Consider the following 20357-nt stretch of genomic DNA (forward strand, 5'->3'; position numbering starts at 1 on the left):
CTTGCTTTGGAATGGCTGAATTATTGCTGCTGTGATGTAAGCCGTGATCATTCATTCGTTCATTGATTCTTTTATTGATTCATGTATTCCTTGGGGAGAAAAATAAAACATGTCTGCCACACTGAGTCTGAACATCACCAGAAATAACATGTTCAGTTGTACTGAACCATACATTTGTACAGCCCTTCTTTCCAGGCATTGCATAATTAAGAGAAATAATACTGAGTGAAATGAATCAGTCAATCAATCAATCATTCTGTGTTTAACCCCGTCAGATGTACATCCGGGCAAGTGAATGTCAGAGAGCCCTTGATCTTCTCCAGACACTCAACAATGGACAAGAAGTTCACAACATTCTACATGAGGACTTTGACCTTCTTCAGTTCAAGGTCAGAGGCCTACAGTCAACTATTTCCAGTTATTATGCTTTCAACTATGGAACTGTTACTATAAATTTTTTCCAAGGCCAGCTAAAATGCCGTTTGTTTGTGCATAGAGAATAGTTTGTTAAACTTATATATATATATATATATATATATATATATATATATATATATATATATATATACACACAAGATTACTATTTGTGGTCATCAAATTTCTTCTATTACTTTGGATTTTGTGTATGTGTCTCTGTAACATGAAATAATTGTTGGACCAAAGGTGAATCTTTTTTTTTTCTTTTGAATTTTTTTTTTTTATCGTTTTGAATATTTTTTGCAGAACCGACTAGACTTGGGTAAAGCATCCCTCATTGGTCATTCATTTGGAGGCGCCACATGTATTTGTACATTGGCAAAAGATAAGAGGTTCAAGTAAGTGGACAGCTAGACGCTTACTAAGGGTTAATCTGATGATTTGATCTGATTTCTTTCTCTTCATCTATTATAAGTGGAGAAAATGTAAAAATTACATGAAAGTTCAGATAGAAGAGTGCCAAAAATTAGAAGTAATTTTGATGTCTTCAATATTTTTTTTGATTTTTCTTTAAAGAGAAAAAGACACTTGAAAATAATTTTTGTATGGTGGGTATTTTGGACCACCTTTTGGTATATATAGTCTCTGTGCAATAATGTTATAAATGGTGATGTAACACATGTTTAGTAAATATATTTGCACTAGCATTTGGTCTTTCCAGTTGAAAAATGTGTTCTGCCTGGATTTTGATCATATTTATATTTTTAATATATTCATGAATATTATCATAATTCAGATTAAATGTATATGTTTGGATATATAGAACAATTTACATTCAGATATATTTATTAGACATGGATGACATCCTTATTTAGAACATTATTATGCAAGGGCGATAAATACACTTTTTTCATGAAGAAAAAATTCGAAAATAATATTAAAGACCATGCAGATGGTCATGGGTTTGCCTCGTGCCTGGCCTGCTTTCCTCCTACCATAATGCTGGCCACCTTCGTATAAGTGAAATATTCTTGAGTACAGAGTTGAACATCAGTCCAAGAAATAAATAAATTCACATCATTTGTTTACTGATGGTATCAAATCTCAAACCTCTGCAGGTCACTTTCCGCCCTAACACAAATGGTAGCCTCGTGTGATCTGTTTTCCCAGGGTGGGTATCGTACTAGACGGCTGGATGCACCCATTAGATGACGAGATCTATAGCTCTCCCACCCAACCCATCCTCTTCATCAACACAGAGACGTTCCACTGGGAGAAAAACACGGAGCAGATGAAACAGCTTCTGACGGAAGGAGTGGAGAGACGGATCATTACAATAAGGTGAGCTGGGGAGAAGTGTCATGTTCAGTCCACAAAGAGAACATGTTTGAAAAACGTAAAGAACAGAGGGACATGCTGAAATGTTTTATAATTCAGGCTCGAACACCAGTGCCCTCTTCCAGAAAGCGATTGCCTCTGCTGACCATAATGCTGGCCGACGCCGTACATGTCGTATAAATGAAATATTCTTGAGTATGTCCTTGTGTTCAGTCCACATGTTTAAAAGACATTGTCTTTTCTGTGTCCATCAGATGGGATGCTGTAGTTTATATCTGAGCCCATCAGATGGAATGGTATAATTTATATCTGTGTCCATCAGATGGAATGGTATAATTTATATCTGTGTCCATCAGATGGAATGGTATAATTTATATCTGTGTCCATCAGATGGAGTGGCATAGTTTATATCTGTGTCCATCAGATGGAATGGTATAATTTATATCTGTGTCCATCAGATGGAGATGGAATGGTATAGTTTATATCTGTGTCCATCAGATGGAATGGTATAATTTATATCTGTGTCCATCAGATGGAATGGTATAATTTATATCTGTGTCCATCAGATGGAATGGCATAGTTTATATCTGTGTCCATCAGATGGAATGGTATAATTTATATCTGTGTCCATCAGATGGAATGGTATAATTTATATCTGTGTCCATCAGATGGAATGGTATAGTTTATATCTGTGTCCATCAGATGGAATGGCATAGTTTATATTTGTGTCCATCAGATGGAATGGCATAATTTATATCTTTGTCCATCAGATGGAATGGCATAATTTATATCTGTGTCCATCAGATGGAATGGCATAATTTATATCTGTGTCCATCAGATGGAATGGTATATTTTATATCTGTGTCCATCAGATGGAATGGCATAGTTTATATTTGTGTCCATCAGATGGAATGGCATAATTTATATCTGTGTCCATCAGATGGAATGGTATAATTTTTATCTGTGTCCATCAGATGGAATGGTATAGTTTATATCTGTGTCCATCAGATGGAATGGCATAGTTTATATCTGTGTCCATCAGATGGAATGGCATAATTTATATCTGTGTCCATCAGATGGAATGGTATAATTTATATCTGAGCCCATCAGATGGAATGGTATGGTTTATATCTGAGCCCATCAGATGGAATGGCGTAGTTTATATCTGAGCCCATCAGATGGAATGGTATAGTTTATATCTGAGCCCATCAGATGGAATGGTATAATTTATATCTGAGCCCATCAGATGGAATGGTATGGTTTATATCTGAGCCCATCAGATGGAATGGTATAATTTATATCTGAGCCCATCAGATGGAATGGTATGGTTTATATCTGAGCCCATCAGATGGAATGGTATGGTTTATATCTGAGCCCATCAGATGGAATGGTATGGTTTATATCTGAGCCAATCAGATGGAATGGTATGGTTTATATCTGAGCCCATCAGATGGAATGGTATGGTTTATATCTGTGTCCATCAGATGGAATGGTATGGTTTATATCTGAGCCCATCAGATGGAATGGTATATTTTATATCTGAGCCCATCAGATGGAATGGTATGGTTTATATCTGAGCCCATCAGATGGAATGGTATGGTTTATATCTGAGCCCATCAGATGGAATGGTATAATTTATATCTGAGCCCATCAGATGGAATGGTATGGTTTATATCTGAGCCCATCAGATGGAATGGTATGGTTTATATCTGAGCCCATCAGATGGAATGGTATGGTTTATATCTGAGCCCATCAGATGGAATGGTATGGTTTATATCTGAGCCCATCAGATGGAATGGTATGGTTTATATCTGAGCCCATCAGATGGAATGGTATGGTTTATATCTGTGTCCATCAGATGGAATGGTATGGTTTATATCTGAGCCCATCAGATGGAATGGTATGGTTTATATCTGTGTCCATCAGATGGAATGGTATGGTTTATATCTGTGTCCATCAGATGGAATGGTATAATTTATATCTGTGTCCATCAGATGGAATGGCATAGTTTATATCTGTGTCCATCAGATGGAATGGTATAATTTATATCTGTGTCCATAAGATGGAATGGTATAATTTATATCTGTGTCCATCAGATGGAATGGCATAATTTATATTTGTGTCCATCAGATGGAATGGCATAATTTATATCTTTGTCCATCAGATGGAATGGCATAATTTATATCTGTGTCCATCAGATGGAATGGCATAATTTATATCTGTGTCCATCAGATGGAATGGTATATTTTATATCTGTGTCCATCAGATGGAATGGCATAATTTATATCTGTGTCCATCAGATGGAATGGCATAATTTATATCTGTGTCCATCAGATGGAATGGCATAATTTATATCTGTGTCCATCAGATGGAATGGTATGGTTTATATCTGAGCCCATCAGATGGAATGGTATGGTTTATATCTGAGCCCATCAGATGGAATGGTATAATTTATATCTGAGCCCATCAGATGGAATGGTATGGTTTATATCTGAGCCCATCAGATGGAATGGTATGGTTTATATCTGAGCCCATCAGATGGAATGGTATGGTTTATATCTGTGTCCATCAGATGGAATGGTATGGTTTATATCTGAGCCCATCAGATGGAATGGTATATTTTATATCTGAGCCCATCAGATGGAATGGTATGGTTTATATCTGTGTCCATCAGATGGAATGGTATGGTTTATATCTGTGTCCATCAGATGGAATGGTATGGTTTATATCTGAGCCCATCAGATGGAATGGTATGGTTTATATCTGAGCCCATCAGATGGAATGGTATGGTTTATATCTGAGCCCATCAGATGGAATGGTATGGTTTATATCTGTGTCCATCAGATGGAATGCTATAACATGCTTACTTATTTATTCATTTGACTGGAGTTAATGTCGTTCTCAAGAATATTTGATGTATATGGCGGCAGCTAGCATTATGGTGGGAGGAGACCAAGAAGAGCCCTTGCGGGGAACCTACAACCCCTGACCATCGGCAGGCGGTTGTATTGTTTAGTTGTGTGGTTACTTTGTATTAAGAGTTGTGAGATTAACATCATGCTGACATTGTCTGTATGAGCGTCTATGTGGTTTATGATATGTACCAGGTGGGATGATGTGGTTTATGATGTGTACCAGACGGGATGATGTGGTTTATGATGTGTACCAGACGGGATGATGTGGTTTATGATGTGTACCAGGTGGGATGATGTGGTTTATGATGTGTACCAGGCGGGATGATGTGGTTTATGATATGTACCAGGCGGGATGATGTGGTTTATGATGTGTACCAGGCGGGATGATGTGGTTTATGATATGTACCAGACGGGATGATGTGGTTTATGATATGTACCAGGCGGGATGATGTGGTTTATGATGTGTACCAGACGGGATGATGTGGTTTATGATTTGTACCAGACGGGATGATGTGGTTTATGATATGTACCAGGCGGGATGATGTGGTTTATGATATGTACCAGGTGGGATGATGTGGTTTCTTGCGCACTGTCGCCTAATTTTAAACACCTGTGTATCCGATTAGTTTGAGTGCAAATTTCTTGTGTGCAGCAAGTAATTCAAATTAAAAATTTGATGGGGGCAGTCACAGTGTTTTGCCAGTTTCTCCTATGTTTTCCTCGGCTTATTTTGATTGTAAATCTGTCTGTAAAAGTGAAATATACAAATCAAATGAATGAGTAATGTTCTGTTGCCATGGTTACTCAACAGAGGGACATGCCACCAAAGCCAGACAGACTTCCAGTTTTTGATCAACAAGCCTATGGGTCGGTTCCTCAGTGTGCGCCACACATTGTCTCCACGAATTGCCATGGATCTCAACAACAAGGCGATGCTCGGCTTTCTGTGGAAACACTTAGGTTTGTGGACTTGGACAAAGTTGAAATGCTCAAATGTTTTGTCTTTTGAATTCCAGTGCATTGATCCACCAAGCAATTGTAAGCAATAAATTTAGTCGTAAATGTCATGACCACAAACATTAAATAAGGACATATGTTGCCATGGTAACCGGCATGATACAATCAGCTTAGCCTAAACAGTGGCTTCATTGAGAGGGACTCATGCACACACTCAGTTTGGAAATTGTCCTGATGTTTTAGGAGACTGTACCAGAGAATTTCTGTGTTGTGACTTCCGTATATTTTGAATTAATAAAGGAGCTGTGGATGCTTTTCGATTGAATATAAAGTTACAAAACTTAAGTCAGTTTTAGGGCAGGCTTTTTCAAACTGCCACTTAAGAACATGCATGTAACATCAATACTGTCACAGATATGTCAGCTGGTTGATGCACAGATTTGTTCATATGGTAAATGGCTGTTTTGCCTTGAACTGTACCAAAAGACTTCCTACATCCATATTTGGTAACATTCTTTAATATTGTGTCTGCACTAACTTTCCTCGTTTGGGTTGAAATGGAACTACAAAGAAAATTAATTATTGCAAAAAAACAGAAAATCGCAAGATGACATGAAGGTGACATTCTCTAAGAAGTGGAAAATAAAGAAAGTTCAGTATTAATTTCTTATACTGAAATTTAAACAATTCTGTGGTATAGTCTCTTTATTTGGAACAACAGCATTATTCATGGAATACAGCATTATTCATGGAATACAGCATTATTCATGGAATACAGCATTATTCATGGAACACACCATTATTCATAGAACCACAATCAAAGCGGTTGCCATAAGGTGCGCATAAACTTCATAGGAACATTTTTCAGTGATGTATTGGTAATAGATGAAAATCTTCATGATGTATCTGTTCCTTTCAAGTGAATGTAGGTATTAAAATGAGATTTGGATATCATTTTATAGCCACGATTACTTACCACCCCCCACCCCCCTCCCCAGCAGACTTCTCACTTTTTCTCACTAGATTCTCCCCACTTGTACAATTGAAGTAACTTTACATAGTGTGGTATAAGACAGGTCTCATTCTTTGTTTTAATTTGTAGGAATCAAGGAAGAATTGCAGCATCAAGACATTTTAGAAGGCAACCATGAACACGTCATCAAGGGAATTCATATCGTGCGGAAAGTGGCTCCATCCTCCTGAGATAGTTGTTTCCTTGGTAACCTCCTCCGTCCTTGGTAACCCGTTCTTCCTTGGTAACCCATACTTCATCTCAATACACACTACTCCACAGACTTGTTTTTATTTAGGGGTGTTTGCATAATACTGAAGTTGAAGCTTGTTTGACTTTTGCTGTTGAATTGGCTGTCTGTTTTTGTTTTTTCTGTCAGATGTAAGCTACTTTTGTCGCAACATTTTTACACCTGACATTTGCTGCTGATCAACCTTCCCATGACTGCTGAGAAAACTTTCCTGTTTGGACACTCTCACCCATTCCCCCCCCCCCCCCCCCCCTCCAACCAAAGTGTGCTACCCATGTGACTTTCTCGTTGCCATTGGTTACCAAGGAAGAACATATCATGCCATTGATCTTTCAGTTGCCACTTCTCAGGCGACCATAATGCTGTGTCGTTTATCAATGCAAAAGAATCTGTGATGTGCTAATCATTTTTTATTGTATGATTGTAAACAATATTTGTAAATTCGTTGACACATGTATTTTTTATAAGAAAATGGGCATGTCCTGAACTTAAATGTTATGCAAATCGGGGATGACACATGAGCAAAAAACAGGAAGTCAGCACCTGGACAACTATGTATTTTGACAGGTGTTATTAAATCTCTTACCCGCATTATAAATACCATAGAAATGGGTATTGAAGGCATTTTGCTATCACACTATGTACTGTGTTGGTATTGAACTGCAGTGAAAAATTTTGTTCCAGATGTCTGTGATTTTTGTAAAAGGATAGATGTAAAGTATAGTGTAGTGCACAATGAGTGTGTCATGAAGAATGCATAGAAATATATTGCATAATTGTTTTTAAATATATATTTAAGAGAGGAAATTGTTTTAAATCCAAACCACAATAATCATGATAATGCTTGAAAAAACCCAGGGTATTTTTGACTTTGTCAGCTATTTTGATAACCTCTTTGATACTTAACCTTACTGGCTGCTGAGTTGGATACATTTTCGTTCTTTGTTTTCTACATGTGTAAAGTCAACACATTCTATAATTATATGCATGTTTTTGATATAATGAATTTTATATGTAGCCTAAAAGAAAAACTAAGAAAAACATAAGACAGGGGTAACAAAAACTGTCTTTATCAAAATGTTTGCCGATCATTGTGTTAGTCTGTAAAAAGCTTGTTGTAGTACATTAGTTTACATTTGTATCAATAGTGTACGCTGCTTTCTATTTTGATAAAGTCACGCCAGTAACCCGTGTTCTGTTTTCCCCTCCGTTCCTTCGTCATATCACGACTAACAGCCTTCATTGTTCAGGGTCTGCAACACTGTTCACGTTTCTCCTGAGAGGAATAAGCGGAGACGTGAATCATTTGTTTTACTCTGGCATGCCCATATTCATGAAAAGTGTACAAAACATTTTTCAGTGTCAGTCCTGAGGACTCTTTTAGGTGATTTCATTTACAGAGAAAGAACTTCATTGAAAGTTTCATGCTAGCCTGTTTATAGCTCAACACTCACCCATTTACTGCACCCATTACTGTTATATTCAGAACTGACGTTTGTTGAGCAATGCTAGAAATAATAGTTAAAAATAAATTGATTGTGCTTTTTGTACTGCACTCTGGAAATCATGTGTCCAGTTTTAGATGTTAAAACTGTTCTGTTAAGCACTGAATTGCCATGTAGTCTAGCTCTGTAATTTTGGTTTTGTCATGTAAGTTGTTAAAGTACACGTTCATAACAGAACTGTATTATCAAAATCTAATTTCAACCCTTTACAAAGACGCTACTGTAGGGTTTAACTATACAGCTTCCCCTGTGTATTTTTATGTTTGTATATGAGCTCATATATAGTTTTGATACATGTACTTTTTTTTCATCTCTATTAAGTCTATATTTAACTTTATTCTTACTATTTGCTCAATTCATGTTCTTTACTAGTCTGTTGTAGCGTTGTCTGTATGCGATCCGGTGTAGCCGTTCATTTTGTCTGCCATTCTTAGTTTTTGTAGTCAGGCTATTTATTTGTACACACATGGTATTTATCTCTGTCATAAATTTGCACTGTCTTATTATGTTAATGTTCTGTATTCTGAAATTGGCCTCATGTTGGCCACAATGACATATATGATGAGATTTATGACCCGAAATAAACTGTGGGAAAATCTCAATGACATGTATGTCAACGAATACCCAAAATTGTTGACTGTAGAAGTATGAGAGTCTCAGTGACACTCAAGTCAACGAATACCCAAAACCGTTGACTGTAGAAGTATGAGAGTCTCAGTGACACTCAAGTCAACGAATACCCAAAGTCGTTGACTGTAGAAGTATGAGAGTCGCAGTGACACTCAAGTCAACGAATACCCAAAACCGTTGACTGTAGAAGTATGAGAGTCTCAGTGACACTCAAGTCAACGAATACCCAAAGTCGTTGACTGTAGAAGTATGAGAGTCTCAGTGACACTCAAGTCATTGAATACCCAAAGTCGTTGACTGTAAAAGTATGAGAGTCTCAGTGACACTTCAATCAACGAATACCCAAAATTGTTGACTGTAGAAGTATGAGAGTCTCAGTGACACTTAAGTCATTGAATACCCAAAGTCGTTGACTGATAAAGTGTGAAACTCTCATTGACCCTGTTGGGGGTACATAGACCCAAAGTTGTTGACTTTATAAAGTCTGAAATTCTCAATGAAATTAACACAAAGAGTCATTTACCTTCAAAGAGTAATACTCTCACACCTGCTGAAGCCTGTGATGACCATCAGAAATCAATAAGCAATATAACATATTGCGACAGATCAGTTTTCTGTTTGGAACCTCCACATACATATGGGCCTATTAGACTATAAGACAGGTATATTTGTGTGGTGTCCCAAAGTGTGTTCTCTGTAGGCAGATATGCCTTGGGCACCATTCATACTAGACCTGCCATAAGTCTTCAACCTTTCGGCATGTGTGAAAGGTGTTTATTTTGTGTAGACTGATAAAATTACACTTTTTGTGAGGCCCTGAAATTGATCTATTCAACTAATGTATTTATTCGTCTTTAAAATGAATTAAAAATTACGCATAAATTGCACAGAAAATTGCACTTTAATATGCGAAGAGATTGAGGAATTAGGGTAGGGCCTACATATGGTTAGTGTCCCTCTTCTGTTGTGCATCTGTTTATTGGAACTGCTCAGCAAAATCTCACCTTCCTTTCTGTCTCCAAGGTGTAGAAATCCTCTACGTGTAACAGCTTATTGTACAGGTAAATGTAGCTGTACCTCTCCGTCTGAAATCTGGACTTTGAGGTCATCTTATATGAAGTTTATGTTTCTGTTTTATAATACTGTGTCTTTTTTTCATAGAGATATGTCTGATATGTTCATGTTTTTCAATGAAATGTAGATCTGCATTGTGTTATAGAAGACCATATACCTGATATATACCTGAGCCAACCTGATATACAGGTTTTATTTCTTCAGGTATTTATTTATGAAGCTCAAAATGTAATCTTGTTATTGGCTGAGTAATTTATGCAAATGTAATATCACATTCATGTAACGATGTCTGTTGTCCTTACCTCACTTTTCAAGCTCTTTGTGCATGCAGGCATCATGACACTGATGCGTACAAGGTAATGTTTTTTGATTGAAAAAGGAAAGAAAATATCAGTACACTGAAGAACAGCATTGCATGATGTTCTCTTCTGTGACTTTTTGGAGTTTGGTACTACTCCATCTTTCTGACCTCATTCGTACATGTTGTACTTTCCCACTGTATTTTTCTCACCTCATTTTTATGATGCCTGAAATTAAATGAACAACTATGGTAACAATTAGTAGCTAATGAAAATTAAAAGCTGTTGATATGAATATAAAACTATGCACCAATAATGGTAAACGTGAATTTATTCTGGTATTTTATCATTTTTTAAATAATCTAGGAATGTCATCTCCATTGCCCATTCCTCAGAAAAACTGTGTAGTCTGTAGCTATCTTTCTTCTTAAATAGGAACTTACCTAAACTGCACAGTGTGGAGTGTACTATCTTAAATAGGAACTTACATGTAGACTCTTTGATACATTATCAAAAATAATGCATTTGAAGAAGATAAATAAACAGTCTGGTGCACCTGATACTTAAAACATTATATGCAACACATCATACGTAGCACAGTACATGTAGCTCATCATACGTAGCACAGTACATGTAGCTCATCATACGTAGCACAGTATATGTAGCACATCATACGTAGCACAGTATATGTAGCACATCATACGTAGCACATTACATGTAAACTGTTTGGAACTGTTACTTTTTTCCCTTGATGCTTTATGAGGATCAGTACCTGTCTTCATTAAGCTTTTTTGTACAAAATTTTAATCAACTGCCATGTCTTAAAAATATGTTGCTATGGTAATTAAGTTTCCATTTAACAAACATCTTGCATCTACATGCAGTTTGATAAATCTTCAAATTTTGACAGTGTAAACACATAGATGAATAATTAATGATTTTGTCATACAAGACAAGGTATCTTTAAATTAGGGGCAGTTTTGACAGTGGTCAGACCCTGAAAACATACATGTAGTGTATATGTATTGTGTGTGTAGGTTTAGCCAGGTTTCTTTGCAAAGAGTTTCTCGTGAAGGGTATTATTATATGTGGCATCTTCTGATGTACATGTATGAATTATTTTCAGTGTGAAGAAAGAAGTGCATTTTGCCCACGTCCAAAATCTTAATTTTTGTTGTGAAACAAAAAAAAAAGTCACATCTGACAGTTGATAAAAATTATTTCCTTGGTGTTGAGTGAAAAGTTGAGTAAAACATTAAAATGCAATCAGTTGATTAATATCAATGTCTTGTTTAGACAGCAAATTAAGTTATCCTGGTAGAATACCCATACCTTTAATTTTAAAAATGTGTAAACATTTTTTTTACAATCCCCAGGCATTTCCATGACCTGTTTTTTTTTTTTAAAAATAGTGGTGAAATGTTGTTGCTTGTTAAAAAAATCTTCAATAATACTTCCTGCTTTCTTGTTGTATATTTTTAATTTATTTGCTGTTTTTTTGTTGTTCAGCTTCAATTTTTCTACACAGGGGTGAAATTAAATTGTCACTTTGAAGTTATATCTTAAATGGATAAGATAATATATGTTAGATTCACCTAGTTGCAATGATATATTATAGTGTGTTTGATTGCATGATCATGCTTGGCGATTTGGAATCTCTTCAAGGTTACTTGATTAACACGAATGGGGAACCATTCCTGTGTAAAGTGACTCGGGCCAAATCTGTATAGTCTTTTGTCCATCCCTGCCTTTGTGAGGAGGATTTGTGAGCACACTTGTAATGCACAGTAGTAATCATTATCAATGAATTAGTAGAAAACAAGGATCAGTCCAGCTTGAACCTGAATCGCCATAACATGGGAAAAGGTATATGGCACTGCCCGAATGGACACTCAAAATGAGATTTGGTCACGTATAATTTCCACAAATGTCCACACAGTATTTCATCCAACAGTATAAGCACCGGTTGGCTACTATGCATAAAACTCTGCCAATATGGTATTCAATTCTTAAGGCCAAGTTCCATTAGAAGCAAAAGCCACAACATTACTTGTTACATGTGTGTAATTTTCACAAGACCTGAAACACAGGACTTCCTTGATACTGGTAGGCCCCTATGTGGCTTCTGTGGAAATGACGTTGATGTTGTGGTTATTGCATTTAGTGGAATTGGCCTTATTTGATCACATGACAGTGTGGTTGCAACCTTGACCTTTATGAGTCCGTTATATGTTATGTAATCTGTCATATGATCCCATGTGTGATACAGTGGTTTAATATGTGATAAAATGTCTCTGATTATGTGTTACCTATTTGTGAACACGTAATGAAATGCTCTCTGACGTATGTGGGTTACATACTTATGAACACATGGGATGTGATGCTCCTGGGCATACGTGCGTTACACATATATTTGTGTGATCAAATGGACATGACCATGTGTGTTACAAGATTTTATGAACACATGGGTGCTGACATGTGATACACCTCTTATTGACATGCGTTATACAGTGATCGAAGGTGATCATGTGTGTTGTGTGTTTGTGAACACTTGTCACACAGCAATTGTGAACATTTGGGACAGTGTGATATTAGTGTTGCATGTTTGCGAACACTTGCATGGCGTACATGCAGTGGAACATGGACATGTATCATACAGTCCTTCATGATCACATGTGATACATGCTGTGTAGATGTGTGATAACATTGTTAATTGGTTTATCATGCATGTTATGTGGAGATACGTGTATCAAACAGTGGTAACAAAAAAAAGTGGGCTGGGTGGTTGTCATCAAAGGAATGTCAGGCACCAAATGTTGAGAAATGATTTACCGAGGTATCAGACCTGCTTTGGTCATCTGGAACTTTGTATGTCTGAATTCTCTCTCACAGTTGTTGCATATATGTCAGACGTTTGACAGATAGTGGTTAATATGTTTGTCACAATAAGATTGCGTTATCTGATCTTACCACAATGAGTTGGCTGAAGTGTGCACAGGACTTCAATAAAGGTTTAGACTTTATGCAAAAGAAATCCCATCTTGTTTTTGTCTGTAATGATATTCCATACTCAAGTTTTGATTTATTTATTGATTTGATTGGTGTTTTACGCAGTACTCAAGAATATTTCACTTATACTATGGTGGCCAGCATTGTGGTGGGAGGAAACCAGGCAGAGCTGGGGGGAAACCAACGACCATCCACAGGTTGCTGGAAGACCTTCTCACTTACCTCAAGTTTTGAACACTGTTTTCTAACAGTAAATATGTGGATAGTTTACCTGAAACACCAAACAAGCGAACTCTTTAAGTATGGCGTTAAACAACAATACAATGAATCGTTGATAATCGCAAGTCAGGACAAAGGCTTTCTTTGGTACCTGGCAGGTGATACGGGAGTCAGGACAAAGGCTTTCTTTGCTCGCTGGCAGGTGATACAGGAGTCAGGATAAAGGCTTTCTTTGGTCGCTGGCAGGTGATATGCAGGTCAGAACAAAGGCTTTCTTTGGTCGCTGACAGGTGATATGCCAGTCAGGACAAAGGCTTTCTTTGGTCGCTGACAGGTGATATGCCAGTCAGGACAAAGGCTTTATTTGGTCGCTGGCAGGTGATACACGAGTCAGGACAAAGGCTTTATTTGGTCACTGGCAGGTGATATGCCAGTCAGGACAAAGGCTTTCTTTGGTCGCTGACAGGTGATATGCAAGTCAGGACAAAGGCTTTATTTGGTCGCTGGCAAGTGATACGCAAGTCAGGACAAAGGCTTTATTTGGTCGCTGACAGGTGATACATGCGCCAGGACAAAGGCTTTCTTTGGTCGCTGACAGGTGATACGTGAGTCAGGACAAAGGCTTTCTTTGGTCGCTGACAGGTGATACGTGAGTCAGGACAAAGGCTTTATTTGGTCGCTGACAGGTGATACACGAGTCAGGACAAAGGCTTTATTTGGTCACTGACAGGTGATATGCAAGTCAGGACAAAGGCTTTATTTGGTCGCTAACAGGTGATATGCGAGTCAGGACAAAGGCTTTATTTGGTCGCTGACAGGTGATACGTGAGTCAGGACAAAGGCTTTATTTGGTCGCTGACAGGTGATACGTGAGTCAGGACAAAGGCTTTATTTGGTCGCTGGCAAGTGATATGTGAGTCAGGACAAAGGCTTTCTTTGGTCGCTGGCAGGTGATATGTGAGTCAGGACAAAGGCTTTATTTGGTCGCTGACAGGTGATACGTGCGTCACGACAAAGGCTTTATTTGGTGGCTGGCAAGTGATATGTGAGTCAGGACAAAGGCTTTATTTGGTCGCTGACAGGTGATACGTGAGTCAGGACAAAGGCTTTATTTGGTCGCTGACAGGTGATACGTGAGTCAGGACAAAGGCTTTATTTGGTCGCTGGCAAGTGATATGTGAGTCAGGACAAAGGCTTTATTTGATCGCTGGCAGGTGATATGCAAGTCAGGACAAAGGCTTTATTTGGTCGCTGACAGGTGATATGCGAGTCAGGACAAAGGCTTTCTTTGGTCCCTGGCAGGTGATATGCCAGTCAGGACAAAGGCTTTATTTGGTCGCTGGCAAGTGATACGCGAGTCAGGATAAAGGCTTTCTTTGGTTGCTGGCAGGTGATACGCAAGTCAGGACAAAGGCTTTCTTTGGTCGCTGAGAGGTGATACACAAGTCAGGATAAAGGCTTTCTTTGGTCGCTGGCAGGTGATACGCAAGTCAGGACAAAGGCTTTCTCTGGTCGCTGAGAGGTGATACACAAGTCAGGACAAAGGCTTTATTTGGTCGCTGGCAGGTGATACACGAGTCAGGACAAAGGCTTTATTTGGTCACTGACAGGTGATATGCAAGTCAGGACAAAGGCTTTATTTGGTCGCTAACAGGTGATATGCGAGTCAGGACAAAGGCTTTATTTGGTCGCTGACAGGTGATACGTGAGTCAGGACAAAGGCTTTATTTGGTCGCTGACAGGTGATACGTGAGTCAGGACAAAGGCTTTATTTGGTCGCTGGCAAGTGATATGTGAGTCAGGACAAAGGCTTTCTTTGGTCGCTGGCAGGTGATATGTGAGTCAGGACAAAGGCTTTATTTGGTCGCTGACAGGTGATATGCCAGTCAGGACAAAGGCTTTTTTTGGTCACTGGCAGGTGATACGCACTGGAAGGTGATACGCGAGTCAAGATAAAGGCTTCATTTGGTCACTGACAGGTGATACACGAGTCAGGACAAAGGCTTTCTTTGGTCGCGGGCAGGTGATATGCAAGTCAGGACAAAGGCTTTATTTGGTCGCTGACAGGTGATATGTGAGTCAGGACAGAGGCTTTCTTTGGTCGCTGGCAGGTGATATGCCAGTCAGGACAAAGGTTTTCTTTGGTTGCAGGCAAGTGATATGCGAGTCAGGACAAAGGCTTTATTTGGTTGCTGGCGGGTGATACGCGAGTCAGGAAAAAAGACTTTTTTTTGGGTCATTTGTGTTGATCGTTCAAAATGTATTTATTTGATTGGTGTTTTACACCGCACTCAAGAATATTCCACTTATACAGTGGCGGCCAGCATTATGGTGGGAGGGAACTGGGCAGTGCTTGGGGTGGGAGGAACCCACGACTATCTGCTGGTTGTTGGCAGACCCTCGCAGACACGGCCGGAAAGAAAATCAGCATGAACTGGACTTGAACTGACAGCAACAACATTGATGAGAGGCTCCTGGTTTATTGCACCACCCTGACACGCTAACCACCTTGGCCACTGTTAGGAATTGGTTATTCAATTCCAAACTTGGAATGTCCACCATCTTTGGCAGATGGTAAACAACTGGTGTACAAATGTCTGTTAGAATGCCTTGTTTTTGAAGCTGTGAATACAGCACAAACAGTAGTACCTTGTAAAATATAAAACCGAAATATTCACTGTATATGGGGAATACTGGTATTTATTTCAACAAATATACTTTATCCAAAAAAACGAAAAATTTCACAATTCTCAAATTCCCTTCTCAACAATTACAGTACATGAACTCTGCAATGATGGAGCTGTACAGAACTGAACAAAAATAAGTCATAACAGTCTCAATGTACTAAAAAAGATGAAATTCTACTGTGTAATTAAATACGATATAATATGTGTGTCCATGTAAATTATTCATTGTATCTGCATCAGCCATCTGTGCCCAATATAATCATCTCCACCTAATATGTTCCACACATACACTTCATCAATTTTAACACTGAATAAAAGACGAAAAATTTAAATCAATATTTCTTTCACAACATCCAGGGGATACACAAAAACTGTGTCTCTGTGAAATAGGCCTGATGACATACCTGGTAGTCCTGATGACATACCTGACAGTCCTGATGACAAAGCTGAACACCTAGATTACAGTGGACTATGATCTGTCTTCAGTACATACACCTACACTGAGGTGAGGATTGCACCTGCATTCTGTATATACACTGCATGTGCTGCAAACTCACTCCAGATTTCCAGACTACACCGAATGTCCATAGTGCATACAGGGCCAGTCCAAGGGATAAAAACAGTTCCAGATCTGAAGACTGTCCTGTATAAATGTGCATCTGGGCCGTCAGAATGTTGACGATTCTTTCTTCCTCTGTTTCTGCCGGATCCCTGTCTGTCTATAAAACGTGCGCTCCTCCAAGTACTCTTCCCGACATTCCTTAATAAAATCTTCATCTTTATACCTGTAAGGATAAGCCAGGTCACACGATTAGATGAAGGTATTGCCTTGGGGTGTATACTACCTAAACTTGGAGCAAAATACATGTACTTCACAAGGCGGTACTTTGCTGGAGATCTGGGTGTTACCCTTACCAGTTAGACAAGTAGTGTGCCAGAGATCTGGGTGTTACCCTTACCAGTAAGACAAGTAGTGTGTCAGATATCTGGGTCTTACCCTCAGCAATTAGAGAAGTAGTGTGCCAGAGATCTGGGTGTGACCCTTACCAGTAAGAAAAGTAGTGTGTCAGATATCTGGGTGTCACTCTTACCAGTTAGACAAGTAGTGTGCCAGAGATCTGGGTGTAACCCTTACCATTAGGACAAGTAGTGTGCCAGAGATCTGGGTGTTACCATTTAAACAAGTTGTATGCCAGAGATCTGGGTGTTACCCTTACCAGTTAGAAAAATAGCATGTCAGAGATCTGGATGTTACTCATACCTAAGACAAGTAGTGTGCCAGAGATCTGGGTGTGACCCTTACCAGAGGCAAATAGTGTGCCAGAGATCTGGGGTTACTCTTACCATTTAGACAAGTAGTGTGCCAGATATCTCGGTGTTACTCTGACCATTTAGAAAAGTAGCATGCCAGAGACCTGGGTGTGACCCTTACCATAACACAAGTAGTGTGCCAGAGATCTGGGTGTGACCCTTACCAGTTAGACAAGTAGCGTGCCAGAGATCTGAGTGTTACTCTTACCATTTAGACAACTAGTGTGGCAGAGATCAAGGTGTTGCTCTTATCAATTAGACAAGCAGTGTTTCAGACAGGTAAGTCTGGTAGGTGTTACTCCTACAAATTAGACAAGCATTCTGCCTGTGATTTGTGGCTAACCATTTTGACAATCACTATACTGGTGGTCCGCTTTTTCATTATTGTATGTACATGTACCAGAGGTTTCGGTGTTGCCCTTACCATTTAGACAAACATAGTTCCAGAGATTTGGCAAGAGATCGACACATAAAGGGCATGAGTAAACCTTTCTCCTTGGCACAGTCCCCAAACTCTGAAAAAAAGGAAGTAGAAACATCTGGGTGTTATCACTGCACATAACTTATTAATGCAATAAAAAATAAGATTACCGGTAGTCTATGTGGATCCAGTGAAACAGCTAGTCCACAAAAGGTGAAAACGACACATATGGTTCACGATATTTGAAATCTAAAACTGCATTGGTCTCATTAACTTTTAGAGTAATTAATCTGTCACTTGATCACTATTCGAATGCATGTGATTTTATGTTGCGCTCAGCAATGAGTTGGAAACATTGCTATAGGTTCTTCCTGCTGGTGATATAGGTTGGAATGCATTCTGCATCAATATTATACACTGATAAGTCAGGCACAATTTCACATGATTTCATCACTACAAATTTAAACATGAAATAATAATACAACTGAAAATGCACCTTTTTATTCTTGTTGGATCTGTATGTTTACTGAGGAGTTTGCTGTTTCTTAAGCCTTACATTTCAAGATAGTCTACATTTTCTACAAATCAGATGATTTTTAATTAAAAAAAAAAAAACAGATTTATTCTGTCTGCAAAATAACAATTAAAATTGCTGTGGCCTAAACCTACATCCAAAATCTCACTCACCTTTGACCTCTGTGGCACATTTATATTTTCTTGCCTTTTCTTTCATTTTCTGTGGGATAAGAATTTCTCTTTCTACTTTCCTCAGGGATTTGTCATCTGGGTCGCCTATTGGTTAACAAAACTAATTTTAAAACAATGTCATAAAACGTTACATTCATGATTTATTTATTTATTTGATTAGTGTTTTATGTCATTATGACTCAAGAATATTGAGCACTGTCACATAAGTGAAAAATTTCTCAATATCAGTACGACATTAAATACAAGAAGCAATAAAATAAATAAAATAAATAATTTAAATGAAGATGTAGGCTGCTGTGGTACATTACCCAGCAAGGTAAAGGTTTCCTGTGGTAAGCCTTTAGCTCACCACTAGCACACTTATAGTCTGGTTGGTTGGGTGGGACTTACACCCCCACTTCTTCAACAGTTAAATACATGTACCGAACAAACTTCCCATAAAAAGACGTAACCAAACTAATGGAAGATGGGTTCCAACAATCGACCTTATGAACAGAAGCTAGTGTAACTGTTGCAGTGTACGTTACACTTTCATAAAGTAACTCACACCCGTAACGGAAACTGGACCATCTCTGGTGTTTCAGCGCCAAAAAGTCCCATTAATTTAGCCGCTTCTCTTCTTTTTCCACATTAGGATCACCTTGACATGGGCGCAGAGCGACTTTCAACACCATACTGAAAGAAATAATTACCTAATCCGTGAGGTCCGCCCCCTAAATTTGAAGGCAACACAGTGCTTTCACTTACTCCGGCAGCGGACATGGTTACAACTTCACCAACCTTTAACAATCAAAAAGGACGTAACAGTCTGACCTACTTGGTAAGAAGTTCGTCTGACCTGTGCAAAGGTCTGGAATGCGGTATTGTTTATTTTATACAGTGCATTGACGCTAAGGCAGAAGTTTCCAGGCTGGAGCCTGTGAGAGCAAATGTGGTACAAATGAGCAGGCAGAGAGAGGGAGACAAATATCATAGTCACTGAAAACAACTTGTTGGAAACCAACGAAAACGAGGAAACTGTCTTTTTCTCTCCCCTGAACAGCTGGGGTAACCTATACCGGTAAGGCGTAGTATTTGCCAACTGGAAGTTGATGAGCTCTCCCTGTTGTAACGGTATGTGTAGTCTAGATGTATCTATGCTTAATGTAAACCTGTCAGACACGTCAAAGTGCGGGCTAGTACTGCATACCTTCCTGTACGTCCATATTACCAGCAAATGGCCGCATTTTACCCCCGTTACCCCTTCCCCCTCCAACCGTTTCCTTCCACAATCTTGCTAGCCGCAGCCGTATAAGTGAAATATTTCTTGCGTACGTCTTAAAACACCTGTCAAATACATAAATAAATAACTACGTCCATATTTTCCGGGACAGTGTGATTCTTGATACGTTCCTGAGACAATACAGTACAATACAAACTCAGGACAAGGTATACATAGATCTGGATAGATACCGGTAGAGGGCTATCGATGTGTAATATTTTGTTCATTTCCATCGGGTCAACACCTAGAGCCAGTCTATAGGCCTATATATACAGTACTTGGTTTGTATTGGGGACAGCGACTTAAAAGTAGCCTTTGGCAGGTTATCAGGTCTGCAGAGATAT

At 38.7% G+C, this 20357-nt stretch overlaps 2 protein-coding genes across 2 annotated transcripts in view; one reads left to right on the forward strand and one right to left on the reverse strand.

Moving 5' to 3' along the window:
* Positions 1-7139, forward strand: part of LOC135464219 (platelet-activating factor acetylhydrolase 2, cytoplasmic-like) — a 39563-nt gene extending 32424 nt beyond the window's left edge. Inside the window, exons 5-9 of the mRNA XM_064741722.1 lie at positions 276-389; positions 724-815; positions 1588-1758; positions 5482-5630; positions 6730-7139. Coding sequence (XP_064597792.1) covers positions 276-389; positions 724-815; positions 1588-1758; positions 5482-5630; positions 6730-6830 — 627 coding nt within the window. The 3' untranslated portion in view covers positions 6831-7139. The remainder of the gene's footprint in view (positions 1-275; positions 390-723; positions 816-1587; positions 1759-5481; positions 5631-6729) is intronic.
* A 9410-nt stretch (positions 7140-16549) lies between these two features.
* On the reverse strand, positions 16550-20129 carry LOC135463840 (COX assembly mitochondrial protein homolog). The gene is made up of 4 exons (XM_064741287.1): positions 19445-20129; positions 18732-18836; positions 18048-18138; positions 16550-17097 (listed from the first exon to the last, which is right to left on the reverse strand). The coding sequence occupies exons 1-4, from the start codon at positions 19512-19514 to the stop codon at positions 16980-16982; spliced, it is 384 nt and encodes a 127-aa protein (XP_064597357.1). The 5' UTR covers positions 19515-20129; the 3' UTR covers positions 16550-16979.
* Between the last annotated feature and the right edge of the window lie 228 nt (positions 20130-20357).

Source organism: Liolophura sinensis, chromosome 3 (genome assembly GCF_032854445.1).
Source record: "Liolophura sinensis isolate JHLJ2023 chromosome 3, CUHK_Ljap_v2, whole genome shotgun sequence".
NCBI lineage: Eukaryota > Metazoa > Mollusca > Polyplacophora > Chitonida > Chitonidae > Liolophura > Liolophura sinensis.

Coding starts and splice junctions, on each gene's coding strand:
- LOC135463840 (XM_064741287.1), bottom strand. CDS start 19,514: ATGTCCGCTGCCGGAGTAAGTGAAAGCACTGTGTTGCCTTCAAATTTA. Junction 18,837..19,444: donor GGGCGGACCTCACGGATTAG/GTAATTATTTCT, acceptor GTTAACCAATAG/GCGACCCAGATGACAAATCC. Junction 18,139..18,731: donor ATGTGCCACAGAGGTCAAAG/GTGAGTGAGATT, acceptor CCTTTTTTTCAG/AGTTTGGGGACTGTGCCAAG.